This window comes from Oncorhynchus tshawytscha, linkage group LG19 (genome assembly GCF_018296145.1).
Source record: "Oncorhynchus tshawytscha isolate Ot180627B linkage group LG19, Otsh_v2.0, whole genome shotgun sequence".
NCBI classification, from domain to species: domain Eukaryota; kingdom Metazoa; phylum Chordata; class Actinopteri; order Salmoniformes; family Salmonidae; genus Oncorhynchus; species Oncorhynchus tshawytscha.
This window is the reverse complement of record NC_056447.1, coordinates 15,004,751-15,023,954: the sequence shown is the minus strand read 5'-3', so window position 1 is coordinate 15,023,954 and position 19,204 is coordinate 15,004,751. Positions and strand designations below refer to the sequence as shown.

At 42.6% G+C, this 19,204-nt stretch overlaps 1 protein-coding gene across 1 annotated transcript in view; it reads right to left on the bottom strand.

The window, feature by feature from the left end:
- b4galnt4a (beta-1,4-N-acetyl-galactosaminyl transferase 4a) overlaps positions 1-19,204 on the bottom strand; it is a 445,473-nt gene that overhangs the window by 145,652 nt on the left and 280,617 nt on the right. The window contains exons 4-6 of the mRNA XM_024380395.2: positions 14,565-14,660; positions 14,345-14,435; positions 12,748-12,848 (exon numbers count right to left, since the gene is read on the bottom strand). Of these exons, the coding sequence (XP_024236163.2) occupies positions 12,748-12,848; positions 14,345-14,435; positions 14,565-14,660 (288 nt within the window). The remainder of the gene's footprint in view (positions 1-12,747; positions 12,849-14,344; positions 14,436-14,564; positions 14,661-19,204) is intronic.

Sequence of the window (19,204 nt, the reverse complement as noted above, 5' to 3'; positions counted from 1 at the left end):
CTTGAGATAAAGAACATATTGGGACTGAGAGAGAACTTCAGGCTCCAGTACAAGGATGTTGAATTTGGAAACAAATACATGAATCTGACATCTACAACTGAAATTGAAGGTAAAAGTACTTTGAAATGTATATACTTACCCAGTGAGGACACTAGCTCTGGCATACCAGTAGCACCATTCAATGTGAATTAAACTTTCTTATCTCAAAGCTGAAATAATACATTATTGAAGGCATGACAGAGGAAATAATCAAGTACACAGCATACCCAAATGATTCCCAATTAGAAGAGGTGGCTGAAACCTTAAGAAAGACCCACCATTGTTTCAGAGATAAAAGCATCCCGCACCGGCCTTGATGGATGGAAACACTGCCTTAAGTACAAGATGGCATACTACCCCAAGTTTGACTGGCTTGGATGCCCAGGAGTCCACGTCAACTTCATAAAATAGAAGTGGCAAGGCCGGTGAAAGGCTGCCTCAAACAAAGAAACCGAGGATGACAGGAGGGCCTAAACCACCCTAAAGGGAAAACCTCTTGATGGAAGTGAAAAAGAGGTACAACAAGATGGTGATCAATGAAAATAATTGAGTGAACCTTTCTCATACAGAAGACAGGAGGTGGTTCTGGACAAACCAATGATTGCTGAATCTGAAACAGATGGCCGGTATTGTTCAAAGTGAGCGAAGTAAGTAAAGTGACGTGCTAGATTGGTGTAAGCGCTTGAACAATCAATTGTGTGATTTAAAGCTAGAATTCTTACTTGCTACTTATAAATGAATGATATATACCCATTGATTCATTATCCTGCAGTTGAATGACCAAAAGCCCCTTCTAGTGGAGCCATGGGTGGGATTTAATTAATGTTGTTTATAATTTAGTAATTAATCAACTTTTTTTTTTACAACGAAAATCCGGGCTCTCAGCCAGCCAAATCACCAGTTGAGATCTTTATCAGCCTTTCTCCCCTCCAACACAGGGCCATAAATCGTCAGCTGTCAGCAGGGGCATAAATCACCAGCCCCTACTCAGTCTTCCTCACGTGTCAAAAGTGCACCAAAACTGAGGACCTCAACTCTGACAACTCCTTTTTCAATGCACAAACAAAATTACCAACTTCAAAACTTGAATAAAAAAATCAATATTAGATATGTTATCCCTGCTCACATGTCAGTCTTTGAAACCCATCTACATCCGGTTTGATCACAACAATACATTTCTCAATAAACCACCAATAAGCCACTCTCTGTTTATGATCTATGCATAGCCACTTTACCTCTACAGACATGTACATATTACTGTTAGGAATTTTATGAATAATGACTCAACAATAATTACATTTAAATAGAACTATAATTAATTAAACTACCCTGTTTTACAATATTAATCAGATAATGTTAGTTCCTAAGAAAGAGGTTATGTAGCATGGATAAGGAGTAATTGGAAATGATAACCATTGTGTAGGAAGGAATGTGTGTGTGTCTTAAGTAAGCAAAGAGGGTCATTAACCTATGTTTGAACCGACTCAACTATAACTCTGTGGTGATCAAATAAGACAGCGAGAGCCCCTCCAGGTTTTCTGCATCTGGAACTGTCTGCTAAAGTGGTAATAAATGATGGTGAGACTTCAGGAGTTAATCCAGATATATTGTGTGTCATGTATGTGTGCCAGTGAGTTGGAATTAACATTTGAACCTGCTTTGTCCTGGTCGAGAGGAGGAAGGACATTTTAAAACCTATGACGTCATGAGAATAAATGCTATTGGCTAATTTTGATAGACTGGTCTCTGTCTATTTTATGCAAATAAGGATCTTACAAATTCTTAGAAACAGACAGAGTGATTTTAATTGAATATGGTTAATGAACACATATAGGAATTATTAAATTCCTTTGACAATTATCTCCATTACCTGGACTAACCGATGCCCCCACACATTGAATTTGTACCGGTACCCCCTGTATATAGCCTCATTACTGTTATTTTACTGTTGCCCTTTTATCATTTGTTATTTTTCTATTTTCTTATTTTTTTCATTTTTATTTGTATTTATTGTTTCTTCAGTTTATTTAGTAAAAACTTGAACACTTATTTTTTCTTAAAACTATTGTTGGTTAAGGGCTTGTAAGTAAGCATTTCACTGTAAGGTGTACATACACCTGTTGAATTCGGCGCATGTGACAAATAACATTTGATATGATAATCATTTCAGATGTACTAGAAAATATGTCCTCATTTGCATAGTGCAAAATGGCTAATGCTAATGTGTTGATGTTTTGGCTACACAGAAATTGATTTCTGGAAAAGATGCACAAATATTTTGCGCAGCACCTATGCACATTTGGTTTACTCTTTCAGCTTTCCCAAGATGTATAACTTGTCCTATTCGGTTGAAGTATCACTATAGCATGTATGCGTGGCCCTCTCTTTGTAGTGAATTAGCGTGTGCCTCTCAGAAAACACAGTGTTGTACACAGCTTGTATGCAAGGAACACAATGACCTACTAGCCCACTGCGCTTTTGTATCGATCTGGGAAACAATTGGATAAGTCTTTGTCATTTAACAGCATCCACCTTCAGTCTATCCTGATAGTATTTGAGTCACATATACAAAGCCAGCTCTGTCCATGCTTGGACCTCAACATGGCTAGCTGTTGTTCAGCACATGGATTTGCTTTGGTGGCAGACACATTCGAGCAGGCAAGAGATGGCCTAATTGCTGCTGGACATTACTTGTAAGTAGAAACATTGCTTATTTGTATTGATTATTGGTATTATTGTTATAGCTAGAATGTGTAGTTATTGTTATAATGTTAGTTACATAGCGTGACGAGCGTTCAGGTTTCATAGAACGCCATTGTAGCCAGTAGCTTTCATATATACAGTCATTGGCTTAGCCTAAACAAAGGGGTGGAGCGGTATCATAAGACACATTATAAGGCAAACAAAACATTCAGATTGTATATTATAGAACACTATGCGTCTGCCGTAGTATTTAGAATCCTTTCAACTCTGTTCATCACATATCTTTCTGTCATGGAAAATGGATAACTTTATCACCGGAGAAACTTGAATCAGAGATGCTAGTCTACCAAGAGACTCAACCAGCAACTTCCTGTAATTATCCCGTGCGGATGGAAGATTAATGTAGAAGTCAATGGAAAATTGTGATGTTCTAAGCTACAGGAAGTAATCACATTTTGAGCCAAAGTTGGTTCTCTTGTTTTCTATTTAGCCTAGCGTGCACAAGCCAGAGATTCTTCTATCAAATACATTCCATTCCATTCCATGTCCAGTTTTAGAAGCGATATAAACAACAAATCAAATCACCAAAGAACACATTAGAAATTAGTATTTTGTCATGTTCAATGTGGATTATTCAATCAACCAGTTTGATGCTTCCAGTTTGATGCTTCCTTAATGGCTAACGCCACCATACATTCATGGACGTTGCCCTGTACACACTGTATTGTGTAGAACTGTGTTGGATTTATGGCATTTTTTTCTATTTGATGTTCCCCCTGCTCGGAGGGAACCTCTATCCTGAATGAAACCTACAAGTACTCCTGGCTGGCCAAGTTAGTGTTGTATAGCCTATTTTAGCCAATGCAAACACAACACTATTTAGGATATCTAGTTTATTCAAAATGGTATCCTGACTCGCTGAAAGAAATCCTGAACATGCTGCAAAGCAATTGTGATCCTATAAGGACCCTGTTTATAGAGTCTGTACACTATGCAGTTAAAAAAAGAATGTAGTCAGTTGAAATGCTACAGATAGTCTGTAGCACCTAGAGACTATCCAAATAAAGTGTTACCCACATTTAGTCTACTAATATGACATATTACATACATTATTCATATGTGTAAGATATCTTAAATTATCAACAAATACTGGTCCAATAATATTTTCAATGTTGCAAAGAACCTGTAAGTACACTACCCTAATTTACATTTGTTAACTGCTCGTTGCACGTATTCATGAATTGTTCACATACAGTTGAAGTCGGAAATTTACATACACCTTAGCCAAATACATTTAAACTCAGTTTCACAATTCCTGACATTTAATCCAAGTAAAAATTCCCTGTATTAGGTCAGTTAGGACCACCATTTTATTTTAAGAATGTGACATTTCTGAATAATAGTAGAGAGAATGATTTATTTCAGCTTTTATTTCTTTCATTACATTCCCAGTGGGCCAGAAGTTTACATACACTCAATTAGTATTTGGTAGCATTGCCTTCAAAATGTTTAACTATTTTGGGTAGCCTTCCACGAGCTTCCCACAATAAGTTGGGTGAATTTTGGCCCATTCCTCCTGACAAGAGCTGGTGTAACTGAGTCAGGTTTGTAGGCCTCCTTGCTCGCACACGCTTTTTCAGTTCTGCCCACAACTTTTCTATAGGATTGAGGTCAGGGCTTTGTGATGGCCACTCCAATTCTTAGACTTTGTTGTCCTTAAGCTATTTTGCCACAACTTTGGAAGTATGGTGTGCTTGAGGTCATTGTCCATTTGGAAGACCCATTTGCGACCAAGCTTTAACTTCATGACTGATGTATTGATATGTTGATTTAGTATACCCACATAATTTTCCTGCCTTATGATGCCAACTATTTTCTGAAGTGCACCAGTCTCTCCTGCAGCAAAGCACCCCCACAACATGATGCTGCCACTCCCGTGCTTCACGGTTGGGATGGTGTTCTTTGGCTTGCAAGCCTCCTCCTATTTCCTCCAATCATAACGATGGTCATTATTGCCAAACAGTTATATTTTTGTTTCATCAGACCAGAGGACACTTCTCCAAAAGTACGATCTTTGTCCCCATGTGCAGCTTCAAACCGTAGTCTGGCTTTTTTGTGGTGGTATAGGAGGTCATCAGGTTATGTCGATATTGGACACATTTTACTGTGGATATAGATACTTTTGTACCCGTTTCCTCCAGCATCTTCACAAGGTCCTTTGCTGTTGTTCTGGGATTGATTTGCACGTGATTTGCAAGTACTGTCACGCCCTGACCTTAGAGAGCATTTTTATGTCTCTATTTGGTTTGGTCAGGGTGTGATTTGGGGTGGGTATTCTATGTTTTTGTTTTCTATGATTTTGTATTTCTATGTTTTGGCCGGGTATGGTTCTCAATAAGGGACAGCTGTCTATCGTTGTCTCTGATTGGGAACCATACTTAGGTAGCCCTTTCCCTCCTTTCAGTGTGGGAAGTTAACTTTGTTTATGGCACTTAGCCCTTAAGCTTCATCTCTAGGAGACAGAAGGTGTCTCCTTCCTGAGCGGTATGACGGCTGCGTGGTCCCATGGTGTTTATACTTGCGTACTATTGTTTGTACAGATGAACGTGGCACCTTCAGGCATTTGGAAAATGCTCCCAAGGATTTGGCTAAGGTGTATGTAAACTTCTGACTTCAACTGTATGTATGCGCTAGAGCTTTGCACAGTCTCATGAATGCAATAATTTACTTAGTCAAGATTTTGAGAGCGTACTAGTACCAAAAAGCATAATCTTATGTGGATGAATAAATACATTATGTGATCATGTAAAAAAACAAACACTTCATAATACATATTCTATTGAATAATTTCAACTCACCCCCCTTTAAAACTTGTATTTTCCTTAATTTTTACACTATTTCCTTGAAGGTAAAGTGCAGTTTAAGACAATTTGAGGGCACACCACTTGTTATCCACTGGATAGAGTACATGTATAATTCTACACAGACATGATTTTAGTAATCCCCATGCTCTGCCAACACCACCTGATTGACAGTCACCTGCACACACACACACACACACACACACACAAACTACTATATCCTATCACACATGAAGTGGATGTATTGTAAAATGTAATTGCCCTGCCGGTCTAGCATGGGGTTGTGAAGAAGTTGACGAGAACCACAAAACAACTGAGTGGGCCCCACAACACTCACACACACCTCTCCCCCTCTGCCTTTCCTTCCTGCTCCTCTCTCTCACATGCACATAAACTAAACATTAAGAAGACCAATGTTCACTCCAATGGCAGTTGTGTCAAGTTGGTTGGATGTCCTTTGGGTGGTAGACCATTTTTGATGCCCATGGAAAATGGGCGTTCCTAGGAAACTATGCAGTTTTTTGTTTTTTTACGTGTTATTTCTTACACTAGTACCCCAGGTCATCTTAGGTTTCATTACATACAGCCGACAAGAACTACTGAATATAAGATCAGCGTCAACTCACCATCAGTATGACCAAGAATATGTTTTTCGCGATGCGGATCCTGTGTTCTGCCTTACAACCAGTGTAACGGAGTGGATTACATGCAGCAACCCAAAAAAACGACTCAGAAAAAGAGGGAAACGAAGCGGTCTTCTGGTCAGACTCAGGAGACGGGCACATCGTGCACCACTCCCTAGCATTCTTCTCGCCAATGTCCAGTCTCTTGACAACAAGGTTGATGAAATCCGAGCAAGGTTAGCATTCCAGAGGGACATCAGAGACTGCAACGTTGGGCGTATGCCTAACGGTGGGCGTATGCCTTATGACTAACGTGACATGGTGTGATGACAGAAACATACAGGAACTCAAATCCTTCTGTTCACCTGATTTAGAATTCCTCACAATCAAATGTAGACCGCATTATCTACCAAGAGAATTCTCTTCGATTATAATCACAGCCGTATATATCCCCCCCCAAGCAGACACATCGATGGCTCTGAACAAACTTTATTTAACTCTCTGCAAACTGGAAACGATTTATCCGGAGGCTGCATTCATTGTAGCTGGGATTTTAACAAGGCTAATCTGAAAACAAGACTCCTAAATTTTATCAGCATATCGATTGCGCAACCAGGGGTGGAAAGACCCTGGATCATTGTTACTCTAACTTCCGCGACGCATATAAGGCCCTGCCCCGCCCCCTTTCGGAAAAGCTGACCACGACTCCATTTTGTTGATCCCTGCCTACAGACAGAAACTAAAACAAGAGGCTCCCACGCTGAGGTCTGTCCAACGCTGGTCCGACCAAGCTGACTCCACACTCCAAGACTGCTTCCATCACGTGGACTGGGAGATGTTTCGTATTGCGTCAGACAACAACATTGACGAATACGCTGATTCGGTGTGCGAGTTCATTAGAACGTGCGTTGAAGATGTCGTTCCCATAGCAACGATTAAAACATTCCCTAACCAGAAACCTTGGATTGATGGCAGCATTCGTGTGAAACTGAAGGCACGAACCACTGCTTTTAATCAGGGCAAGGTGTCTGGTAACATGACTGAATACAAACAGTGCAGCTATTCCCTCCGCAAGGCTATCAAACAAGCTAAGCGCCAGTACAGAGACAAAGTAGAATCTCAATTCAACGGCTCAGACACAAGAGGCATGTGGCAGGGTCTACAGTCAATCACGGACTACAGGAAGAAACCCAGCCCAGTCACGGACCAGGATGTCTTGCTCCCAGGCAGACTAAATAACTTTTTGCCCGCTTTGAGGACAATACAGTGCCACTGACACGGCCTGCAACGAAAACATGCGGTCTCTCCTTCACTGCAGCCGAAGTGAGTAAGACATTTAAACGTGTTAACCCTCGCAAGGCTGCAGGCCCAGACGGCATCCCCAGCCGCGCCCTCAGAGCATGCGCAGACCAGCTGGCCGGTGTGTTTACGGACATATTCAATCAATCCCTATACCAGTCTGCTGTTCCCACATGCTTCAAGAGGGCCACCATTGTTCCTGTTCCCAAGAAAGCTAAGGTAACTGAGCTAAACGACTACCGCCCCGTAGCACTCACATCCGTCATCATGAAGTGCTTTGAGAGACTAGTCAAGGACCATATCACCTCCACCCTACCTGACACCCTAGACCCACTCCAATTTGCTTACCGCCCAAATAGGTCCACAGACGATGCAATCTCAACCACACTGCACACTGCCCTAACCCATCTGGACAAGAGGAATACCTATGTGAGAATGCTGTTCATCGACTACAGCTCGGCATTCAACACCATAGTACCCTCCAAGCTCGTCATCAAGCTCGAGACCCTGGGTCTCGACCCCGCCCTGTGCAACTGGGTTCTGGACTTCCTGACGGGCCGCCCCCAGGTGGTGAGGGTAGGCAACAACATCTCCTCCCCGCTGATCCTCAACACTGGGGCCCCACAAGGGTGCGTTCTGAGCCCTCTCCTGTACTCGCTGTTCACCCACGACTGCGTGGCCATGCACGCCTCCAACTCAATCATCAAGTTTGCGGACGACACAACAGTGGTAGGCTTGATTACCAACAACCACGAGACAGCCTACAGAGAGGAGGTGAGGGCCCTCGGAGTGTGGTGTCAGGAAAATAACCTCACACTCAACGTCAACAAAACTAAGGAGATGATTGTGGACTTCAGGAAACAGCAGAGGGAACACCCCCCCATCCACATCGATGGAACAGTAGTGGAGAGGGTAGCAAGTTTTAAGTTCCTCGGCATACACATCACAGACAAACTGAATTGGTCCACTCACACAGACAGCATCGTGAGGAAGGCGCAGCAGCGCCTCTTCAACCTCAGGAGGCTGAAGAAATTCGGCTTGTCACCAAAAGCACTCCCAAACTTCTACAGATGCACAATCGAGAGCATCCTGGCGGGCTGTATCACCGCCTGGTATGGCAACTGCACCGCCCTCAACCGTAAGGCTCTCCAGAGGGTAGTGAGGTCTGCACAACGCATCACCGGGGCAAACTACCTGCCCTCCAGGACACCTACACCACCCGATGCTACAGGAAGGCCATAAAGATCATCAAGGACATCAACCACCCGAGCCACTGCCTGTTCACCCCGCTGTCATCCAGAAGGCGAGGTCAGTACAGGTGCATCAAAGCTGGGACCGAGAGACTGAAAAACAGCTTCTATCTCAAGGCCATCAGACTGTTAAACAGCCACCACTAACATTGAGTGGCTACTGCCAACACACTGTCAATGACACTGACTCTACTCCAGCCACTTTAATAATGGGAATTGATGGGAAATGATGTAAATATATCACTAGCCACTTTAAACAATGCTACCTTATATAATGTTACTTACCCTACATTATTCATCTCATATGCATACGTAGATACTGTACTCTATATCATCGACTGCATCCTTATGTAATACATGTATCACTAGCCACTTTAACTATGCCACTTGGTTTACATACTCATCTCATATGTATATACTGTACTCGATATCATCTACTGTATCTTGCCTATGCTGCTCTGTACCATCACTCATTCATATATCCTTATGTACATATTCTTTATCCCCTTACACTGTGTATAAGACAGTAGTTTTTTTGGAATTGTTAGTTAGATTACTTGTTCGTTATTACTGCATTGTCGGAACTAGAAGCACAAGCATTTCGCTACACTCGCATTAACATCTGCTAACCATGTGTATGTGACAAATAAAATTTGATTTGATTTGATTTGAAACTGTTGCGCTTCAGAAACCCAGCAGCGTTGCAGTTCTTGACACAAACTGGTGTGCCTGGCACGTACTACCATACCCTGTGCTTAATTTGTCAATTGGGAGGTGGAAAAATACAGAACAAAAAGCCAGAGAGGTGGTTGACCTGGGGGGCTCAGAGGTACCGGAACACATGAAAGAAAAATCCCTTATAATAAAGCATTTCATGCATTATCATCACTTTTGCATACTGGCATAGAACAGTAAAGTAGAGAGAGGCACTGCCAGAAATTGCACCCATGGGGAAAATGTTTAATAGCCTATGGTCCGGAAAAACATTTTCCTTCTACATAATTTTAGATGACTGGAGACTTCAGCAGAATATTTATCAATAGCTTACAAATGATCGAAATGACATGCTATACTGAAAATCTGAGATCAATAAAAACGACACTGTTTTGAATCCATCAATAGCCTAGGCCTAGGTGTGTGGAGACCCACATATTGTACAATATGAGGAGGAAATTATAGTCCTAAAAAAGCTTTCCAGTTTCACTGACTCACCCAATGAGGCGCAGGCCACTCACCAGCCATGGCCTATGCACTCGTGACAAAAGCTTATCTCTCTCTTACTTTGTAAAACAATGATGTTAGCTCAAAAGGTCTATTTGGAAGTTGATAACTTGGTAGCCCACAGACAGATTATTATTCTCTTTTCAGCATGATCTGTGTTTTCCCGCAATTGTATTTGAAATATCGTGAAAGGCCTGTTTTGGATGACAGCAGTATTTCTATAACTTTGGCAAATGTATTTCAATTTATCAGGGGTGTTGCGGCACCTCCAGCACCCTTCCCACGACTATGATTCTATAAGGAAATAAATGATTAAGTACAACGCTGGAAAGATGGGAGTTTCATGCTCAGAGCAGGGATATGGAGAAAGATCACTTAAAGTGAATCTCATTCTAGTTCTGTGAGAAATGCAGGTGGCTTCTCTCTTTCACCACAGCAATGGCCACACATTGGTCTATATAAATGTAAATAGTCCGGGTGGCCATTTGATTAATTGTTCAGCAGTCTTATGGCTTGGGGGTAGAAGCTGTTGAGGAGTCTTTTGGACCTAGACTTGATGCTCCGATACCACTTGCCTTGCGGTAGCAGAGAGAACAGCCTATGACTTGGGACACTGGAGTCTTTGACAATTTTTTGGGCCTTCCTCTGACACTGCCTAGTATATAGGTCTTGGATGCAGGAAACTTGGCACCAGTGATGGACTGGGCCATACACACTACCCGCTGTAGCGCCTTACGGTCAGATGCCGAGCAGTTAACATACCAGGCAGTGATGCAACCGGTCAGAATGCAGCTATAGAATATTTTGAGAATCTGGGGACCCATGCCAAAAAATGTTTGTCTCCTGAGGAGGAAAAGGTGGTGTCGTGCCCTCTTCACAACTGTCTTGGTGTGTTTGGACCATTATAGTTTGTTGGTGATGGGGACATCAAGGAACTTGAAACTCTGAACCTGCTCCACTACAGCCCGTCGATGTGGGGCCTGTTTCAGCCCTCCTTTTCCTATAGTCCATGATCAGCTCCTTTGTCTTGCTCACACTGAGGGAGAGGTTTTTGTCCTGGCACCACACTGCCAGTTCTCTGACCTCCTCCCTATAGGCGGTCTCATCGTTGTCAGTGATCAGGCCTAAACACTGTTGTGTCGTCAGTAAACTTAATGATGGTGTTGGAGTTGTGCTTGGCCATGCAGTCGTGGGTGAACAGGGAGTACAGGTGTGGACTAAGCATGCACCCCTGAGGGGCCCCAGTGTTGAGGATCAGTGTGGCAGATGTGTTGTTGCCTACTCTTACCACCTGGGGGGCGGCCTGTTAGGAAGTCCAGGATCCAGTAGCAGAGGGAGGTGTTTAGTCCCAGGGTCCTTAGCTTACTGATGAGCTTTGTGGGCACTATAGTATTGAACACTGAGCTGTAGTCAATGAACAGCTTTCTCACATAGGTGTTCCTTTTGTCCAGGTAGGAAAGGGAAGTGCGGTGTGCAATTTAGATTGTGACATATTTGGATCTGTGGTATTCGAATTGGAGTGGGTCTAGGGTTTCCGGCATGGTGGTGTTGATGTGAGCCATTTTAAAGCACTTCATGGCTACCGACATGAGTGCTACAGGGCGCTAATCATGTAGGCGTGTTACTTTTGCTTTCTTAGGCACAGGGACTATGTTGGTCTGTTTGAAACATGAAGGAATTACATACTCGTTCCGGGAAAGTATGAAAATGTCAGCGATGACAGTTGCCAGTTGGTCCATGCATGCTTTGAGTACACGTTCTGGTAATCCTTCTGGCCCTGCGGCTTTGTGAATGTTGACCTGTTTACAGATCTTGCTCACATCGGCAATGGAGAGCGTGATCACACATCCAGAACAGCTGGTGCTCTCATGCATGCTTCAGTGTTGCTTGCCTTGATGCGAGCATAAAATGCTATTAGCTTGTTCGGTAGGCTCCCATCAATGGGCAGCTCGCGGCTGGGTTTCCCTTTGTAGTCCTTAATAGTTTGCAAGCACTGCCACCTCCGATGAGCGTCAGAGCCGGTGTAGTAGGATTCAATCTTATTCCGGTATTAACTCTTTGCCTGTTTGATGGTTCGTCTGAGGGAATGGTGGGAGTTCTTATAAGCTGTTCTGTTCTGACAGGATCCGGCTCAAATTAAGTAATGACCATACCCCGTTCAAAGGCACTTAAATCTTTTGTCTTGCTCATTCACCTTCTGAAAGGCACACATACACAATCCATGCCTCAATTGTATTAATGCTTTAAAATCCTTCTTTAACCTGTCTCCTCCCCTTCATCTACACTGATTGCAGTGGATTTAACAAGTGACATCAATAAGGGATCATCGCTTTCACCTGGATTCTCCTGGCCAGTCTGTCATTCATAATGTTTTATACAATCAGTGTACATACACATACATACACACACATATGTGCCTTGATCACTAGATAAAAAAAAACTAGATTAAAGAATAAAAAAACAAATGGTAAGAAACCCATATTATACATGTTATATCCCGTCACGCCCCTCTCATAAAAACCCCATACACGCCACCCTCATATATCACAACGTTGACACGCAAAGTATCCTATATCCCTACTACTGTGATAGTACCATAGTACTGGTATATTTTAAAGGGATATATTGTTCAGTGTTTTACCCTAATCTTAATCTGGAAAACTATCCATTTAAGGGTGAATAGAAACTAAATGAAACATAATCGAAAGAAAATAATAGAATAGAATAGTATGTGTTTGATGCAGTCCTTACCTGTCCAACGTAGACCAGTAGTCTGGCATTGAGAGGGCTCTCGTCAGGACTCACCCAGAACTCAGAGTTATCATCTGACGACACCGAAAACTGGAAATCACCTGGGAAATAGAAATACAGTCAAAATGGTTAGGGTGTGTGTGTGTGTACAAGATGTGCGTTACTGAGGCAGGACTGACAGACAGTGTCCTCAGTCCACACCTAGAGCCAGGCCCCAGCCTTCAGTAACTCTCTATATAACACTCTGTCAGTTGCTGTATGGGGATTTGGGGCCTGGTTCTGTAGCTATATTTATACAGCTGACCTCACTAAGAGAAAGAGTGTGTGTGTGTGTGTGTGTGTGTGTGTGTGGCAACGGAGTAGCAGCGGCACAAGTACACATTATGCTTCTGCTCTGGAGTTAAAGCTCACAGAGGCCAAGACAGGAATGGCCAAAAACCACAGACTGAGTGATAAGTGTGGTATGGTGGAGAAATTACAATATTATGTTATAATACTGTTATTGCATCAAATGGTTGTTTTATGCAACTGAATAGAGGATTATTATAAATCTATTGTGTTTGTGTGAATTGAAAGAGGGCCTCTGGGAGAATTAACACTGACAGTGGATTTACGATGGATTGGTGATAAAGACCGCATTCCATAGCATGATTAGTGTCTGTGTGACTGACTGTAAGGTACCAGGGAGAGATGGCTCAGGGCCAGACCCTGGTTTCTACACAATGAGGACAGTATTTACAGCAGATACGGTTGGCTGTGAATTGTTAGTAACATTGTGACCCATTGCATACATCTGTTTGTCATGAATGGACTTGGCTATAAAATGCTGTGGCTCAAACCAGCTGGTTGAGTTCTCAGTGATCACCTTCAGGGGTGATTACTGACCAGCTCCATTACTGCAGTAATTAAATAATAACGTTTGGTTGTTCTGAAGAAATCTAAAAGTCTCTCCTTTTGATTACAATAATTCCACCACAGTGGTTTGATACTATGGGGGTTATGGTGTGTGTTGGGTGACTCTTAAAGGGACATTTCACTCAGAAAGTAAAGTAATGTCAAGATGAAACCGTGTCCCAAGACATCAATAGTGAAGATCGATAGTGTAGATCCAGCTGTACGCCTCAATCTCAAATGAATGGAAAAGATAAGCACTGTCTACTTTCTTGTTTTTGGAAAAACATATTTTCCATTCATTTGGAATGGAGGCATATAGCTGGATTTATACAACTGATGTCATTGGACATGGTTTCATCTTGACATTAGACTACTTTAGAGGTTGGAAAATGTCTGGAAACAATGTTTACTTACGAGTGAAATGTCCCTTTAACTGATACAATGGGGGTTATCCATCTAACCTTTTGCAATAGCCCTTGAGAGGGTCTGAGAACCTCTGATAGGGTTCTACTAGGGGTACTTGTCAAAGGCCTCATTAGTGGATGGCATTTAGCCCAAGTTGAATTGAGTCAGTTGGTAGGGCACTTGGTGTAGTGTTGGGCACTTGGTTGGGCACATATAGGCAACTCCACCCATGGGCACTTAATCTAATGGAACTCAACCTCTAGGGTGTAAGTAGAAAGTATGATTAGGGGTTTCTCACCATCTCTGTATGGATGAATGAAACCAAATATTCGCAGGCCGTAGTTCTTCCATTTTGGAGCCACAGCCAGCTTCTTCACCGTAGTTCTCGTCTGGAATGATAGACGTGTACAAACCATAAGATGAAGACCTGAACATGTCTGGCGGACGAACGGACAGACATAGAGAAGGCAGACAGACGGACGGACAAACAGACAGACAGAGCTCTACAGTATACTCACATGGGGATATAGAGGGAAGTGCAGGTTCTTTCGGAGCTGGGCTACAGACGAGCCACACCAGTCCTCAAACACATGGAGGTTGGCCTGCCCTTTGAACTGTGAAGAGAGAGAGAGAGACCAGAGAGAAGGGATTCATTAAAATATATAATAACAATACTGTACTGTACAGTGAGTGCATATGTTTTCAGTGTGTGTGTGATCCTTTAGGGAACTGAACGAGCAGCATTGGCATGGCTAGCATCACACTCTTACCAGCTAAGCCACATAGGTTCACTTTCTGTTCATCACTTCATAACAACTGACCTAATAACCTAATAACTCCAACCTTACTCAAAACACTACAACTGAGTAGCACAAATGGTGTGATGATCAAGCCATTACTGTTATTTCTACCAATCTATAATACCATGGATTCTAGCATAGTGATCCCCTCCATTTCCCTCAGGGACGGGCATCAGAGCATTTGACATTGACAAAATAAGAGGAACTCAGAGCTGAGCCTGAACATTGTGTGTCTAAGACAGCTCGGCAGAAAAAGACCAGCCCCAGATTTTGACATTTGTCTGCATTAGCTCAGCTGCATGGGGGGAAACAGAGGACGCTCTGAGGACAAAGAGTTTGGAGCACACACATCAGAAGACATAACAGACTCAGAAGGTTTGTGTGTCATCAGAACATAAAGGGAAATTAAGGGTGACTGGTTTGAGTCCCTCGCATACATTGCAGCCTATGGGTAAACAGCAGGGGGTGGTGAAGCATACCCCACACGCCCATGCACACTCACACAGACGCACAGACATACACTAACATGAGCGCACGTATGCACACACAGACAGACAGATGTGTGTGTCCAAACTTTTTACTGGTACTGTACCATTTTCTAGCCCTGAGTCTCTACTTTTATCCAATGTAAAAAACACAAATTTTGCTATATAAAACTGAATCTAGCCGGTCGGTCACAATTATCTGTAAGGTCCCTCAGTTGAGCAGTGAATTTCAAACACAGATTCAACCACAAATATATTTTTTTACCCTATTGGTAGATGGGTAAAATGCAGATATTGAATATCCATTTGAGCATGGAGAAGTTATTAATTATATTTTGGATGGTGTATCAATACACACAGTCATTAAAAAGATGCAGGCGTCCTTCCTAACTCAGTTGCCAAAGAGGAAGCAAACCACATTTCACCATGAGGCCAATGGTGTAAAGGCTCTCCTCTTCCTCTTCTGAGGAGGAGTAGCAAGGATCGGACCAATACGCAGAGTGGTAAGTGTTCAACTTGGTTTTTAATAAGCACACTGAACAAAACAATAAAACAACAACATGACAAAAAACTACCGAAACAGTTCCGTGTGGAAACAAACCCCGACACTGAAAATAAACACCCACAACTCAAAAGTGAAACCAGGATCCCTAAGTATGATTCTCAATCAGGGACAACGATTGACAGCTGCCTCTGATTGAGAAACATACCAGGCCAAACACAGCAATCCCAAATCAATAGAAAAAAGAACATAAACAACCCACCCAACTCACGCCCTGACCATACTAAAACAAAGACATAATAAAAGAACTAAGGTCAGAACGTGACAAATGGGGAATTTAAAACAGTTACAGAATTTCATGGCTGTGACACACAGACGTGCTGTACACCCCCATGCTGTACACCCCCCCTCCCTCCACACACACACCCCACACGCACACACAAATGCTGCTAGACGAATATTATTATGATTTCTAAATACTGCACAATTTAAACACTTGCTCCCCCAATCCCCCCTTCCCCAATACACATGTAAATATTGGACTATAAATTGTGCCTTGCTGTTTTATGCTTGCGTATGTAAAAATGTATATTCTATTCTCCTGAGCCATTTACTTTATGTTTGTAGTCTTATCTTTTCTTATTTCTTATTGTTGTTGCATTGTGGAGAAGGAACTTTCCGGTAAGCATTTAGTTGGACAGTATATACCATGTGTATCCCGTTCATACGACTAATAAAACCTGACACTTAAAACACACAGCCGTCTAACTCTGTTTTGACGGCAGCCACTAAATCCTGTGTCTCGTCAGACAGTAGATCAAGCAGGGCAGAATTTTCAATAATCACATTGTTTCATTTACAACTGATATTCACCAGAGATGGGTTGGCACATGACTTTAAAATCAGAGTTATCTGTACAATATGGGGAGCTAATGTAAGTCTCAAACAAGTTTATTCACGATGCTTGGGATATTCACCGAACAACCTCTGTTACACGTTGTAATTCGCCCCCAGGATTTAATACCATATTTCCACCTAAACTCGCCAAGTTACAGATAGTATCACAAGTGAACTGCAATTATAAACTGTTCATGTATAGGACCAGTTTCCAAAACACATATTTAGTCTACTGACTTGGACTCACCATTGAAAGTGCTTATTAGTGTAAAACTAGGCTTAATCTGTATCCAGAAAAAAATGCCTTTATGTTTCAGGGGGAGCAGTTACTTCAGCTCTTAGTGAAGGTGACATCCCTCCATGCAAGGCTAAACTAAACCTAGTTTGATAACCCTACTCTGCACGGCGAAAAAGAAAACAATCAAACAAAACCAACAAACAAGAAAGGTTAGAGAGGCCAAACGGAAGGGTAAGCATCCCTTTCTGATTCCACATTCCTGCCGGCGACTGCTGCTGTTGATGGTCAAAGTCACGTTTGCTTAGTGTCACACAGGCATTCTCATGGACGGCTTGACCGGGGTCCTACTCAGTTCTGTACAGGCACTGTATTCTAGCCACCCTGCACGATAACAGCCAAGCAGTGATTATGAATCATGAATAAAGCATAAGTGATTTGTTTACAAATCTGCTGCACTCTAGTCCTTTACTGAGTGTGTGTGTGTGTGTGTGTGTGTGAGAGAGCGAGCGAGCGAGAGAAAGGAAAGAGAGAGAGAAAATAGTAGAGAGGTGAGTGTGGTAGAGAGGGGGACAGGGATTGGAGATAAGGATGGAGTGGTGGAGAGAGGGATTGGACAGGGCTGGGAGAGGATGAGGAGGGAGGTAAGGGATTTATCTGATACCAGGATGTCCCAGTATAAATATGTACCATGCAAAGCTTTTAATAGATTTCCTATGGCTTTTTAAAAGCAATCCTTTTTTAGGCTGTATTTTTTACCCTGCCTGACAAAACATGAATAAGCCACTATTCACTTTATCTACAGCAATTACATTAAATCCAATGCAATTCTGCAGAGGCTAAAGGAGATAGTAATACGTTTTGGGATGCTAAAACACTATAGAATACTTGCAGTATAGCTTTTCTGGTCACACACTGTGTACTTGTTTACTAAAAGTAGTAAACAATGGAGGGAGGCAAAAATGGGAGGAGAGAGAGAGAAAGAATGATGTATTTTGACCAGTATCAGAGTCACTCAAGGATCTGTCATACATTATTGGGAAACAGACATGTTCTTTACTCAAGGTCAATATATAGTTCAATTGGTACAGAAAGCGGTTTTCAGACTGCACTTTCAGAAGTGTGTTTGAGTAGCCCAGCAGTGTGTCCTGGATAGAGTGACTTGACACATGATTCAGAAGTCACATTTGTTAATAACATTATATTATGCCACATTATCCAAAAGTGTATTATTTTTTTCACATGTGAATCTTGCGGGAATTGAACACACAAGCTTGTCATTGCTAGCACCATGTACTTACCAGCTAAGCTACACAGAACCACATACTGTATGTGATTTTCTACTGACAAATCTAAATTGTAACATATTGAGCCCATCATGTCTGCTATCTCCAGTACCATGTGTAGAGAGAGGTATTCCTATAGAAGATCCCACCTTGAGGTTACATCCCAAATGGCACCATATTCCCTACATAGTGCATTCATAAGGAATAGGGTGCCATTTGGGACACATCCAGACTCTATTTCTGCTATGCTTTCACGTGTAACCGATGTGAAATGGCTAGCTAGTTAGCGGTGGTGTGCACTAATAGCGTTTCAATCGGTGATGTCACTCGCTCTGAGACGTTGAAGTAGTTGTTCCCCTTGCTCTGCAAGGGAAGGGGCTTTTGTGGAGTGATGGGTAACGATGCTTTGAGGGTGGCTGTTGTCTATGTGTGCAGAGGGTCCCTGGTTCAAGCCCAGGTAGGGGTGAGGAGAGGGACAGAAGCAATACTGCTACATTGGTGCAGTGACCCAGATCACTGGTTGCTACGGAAAAGGAGGAGGTCAAAAGGGGGGTGAGTATAACAGATGTGAAATGGCTAGCTAGCTAGCAATGGTGCGCGCAAATAGCATTTCAATTGGTGACGTCACTTGCTCTGAGACCTTGAAGTAGTTGTTCCCCTTGCTCTGCAAGGGAAGGGGCTTTTGTGGAGTGATGGGTAACGATGCTTTGAGGGTGGCTGTTGTCTATGTGTGCAGAGGGTCCCTGGTTCAAGCCCAGGTAGGGGCGAGGAGAGGGACGGAAGCAATACTGCTACATTGGTGCCGTGACCCAGATCACTGGTTACTGCGGAAAAGGAGGTCAAAAGGGGGGTGAATGTAACCGATGTGAAATGGCTAGCTAGTTAGCAGTGGTGTGTTTCAATTGCTGACGTCACTCACTCTGAGACCTTGAAGTAGTTGCTCTGCAAGGGCC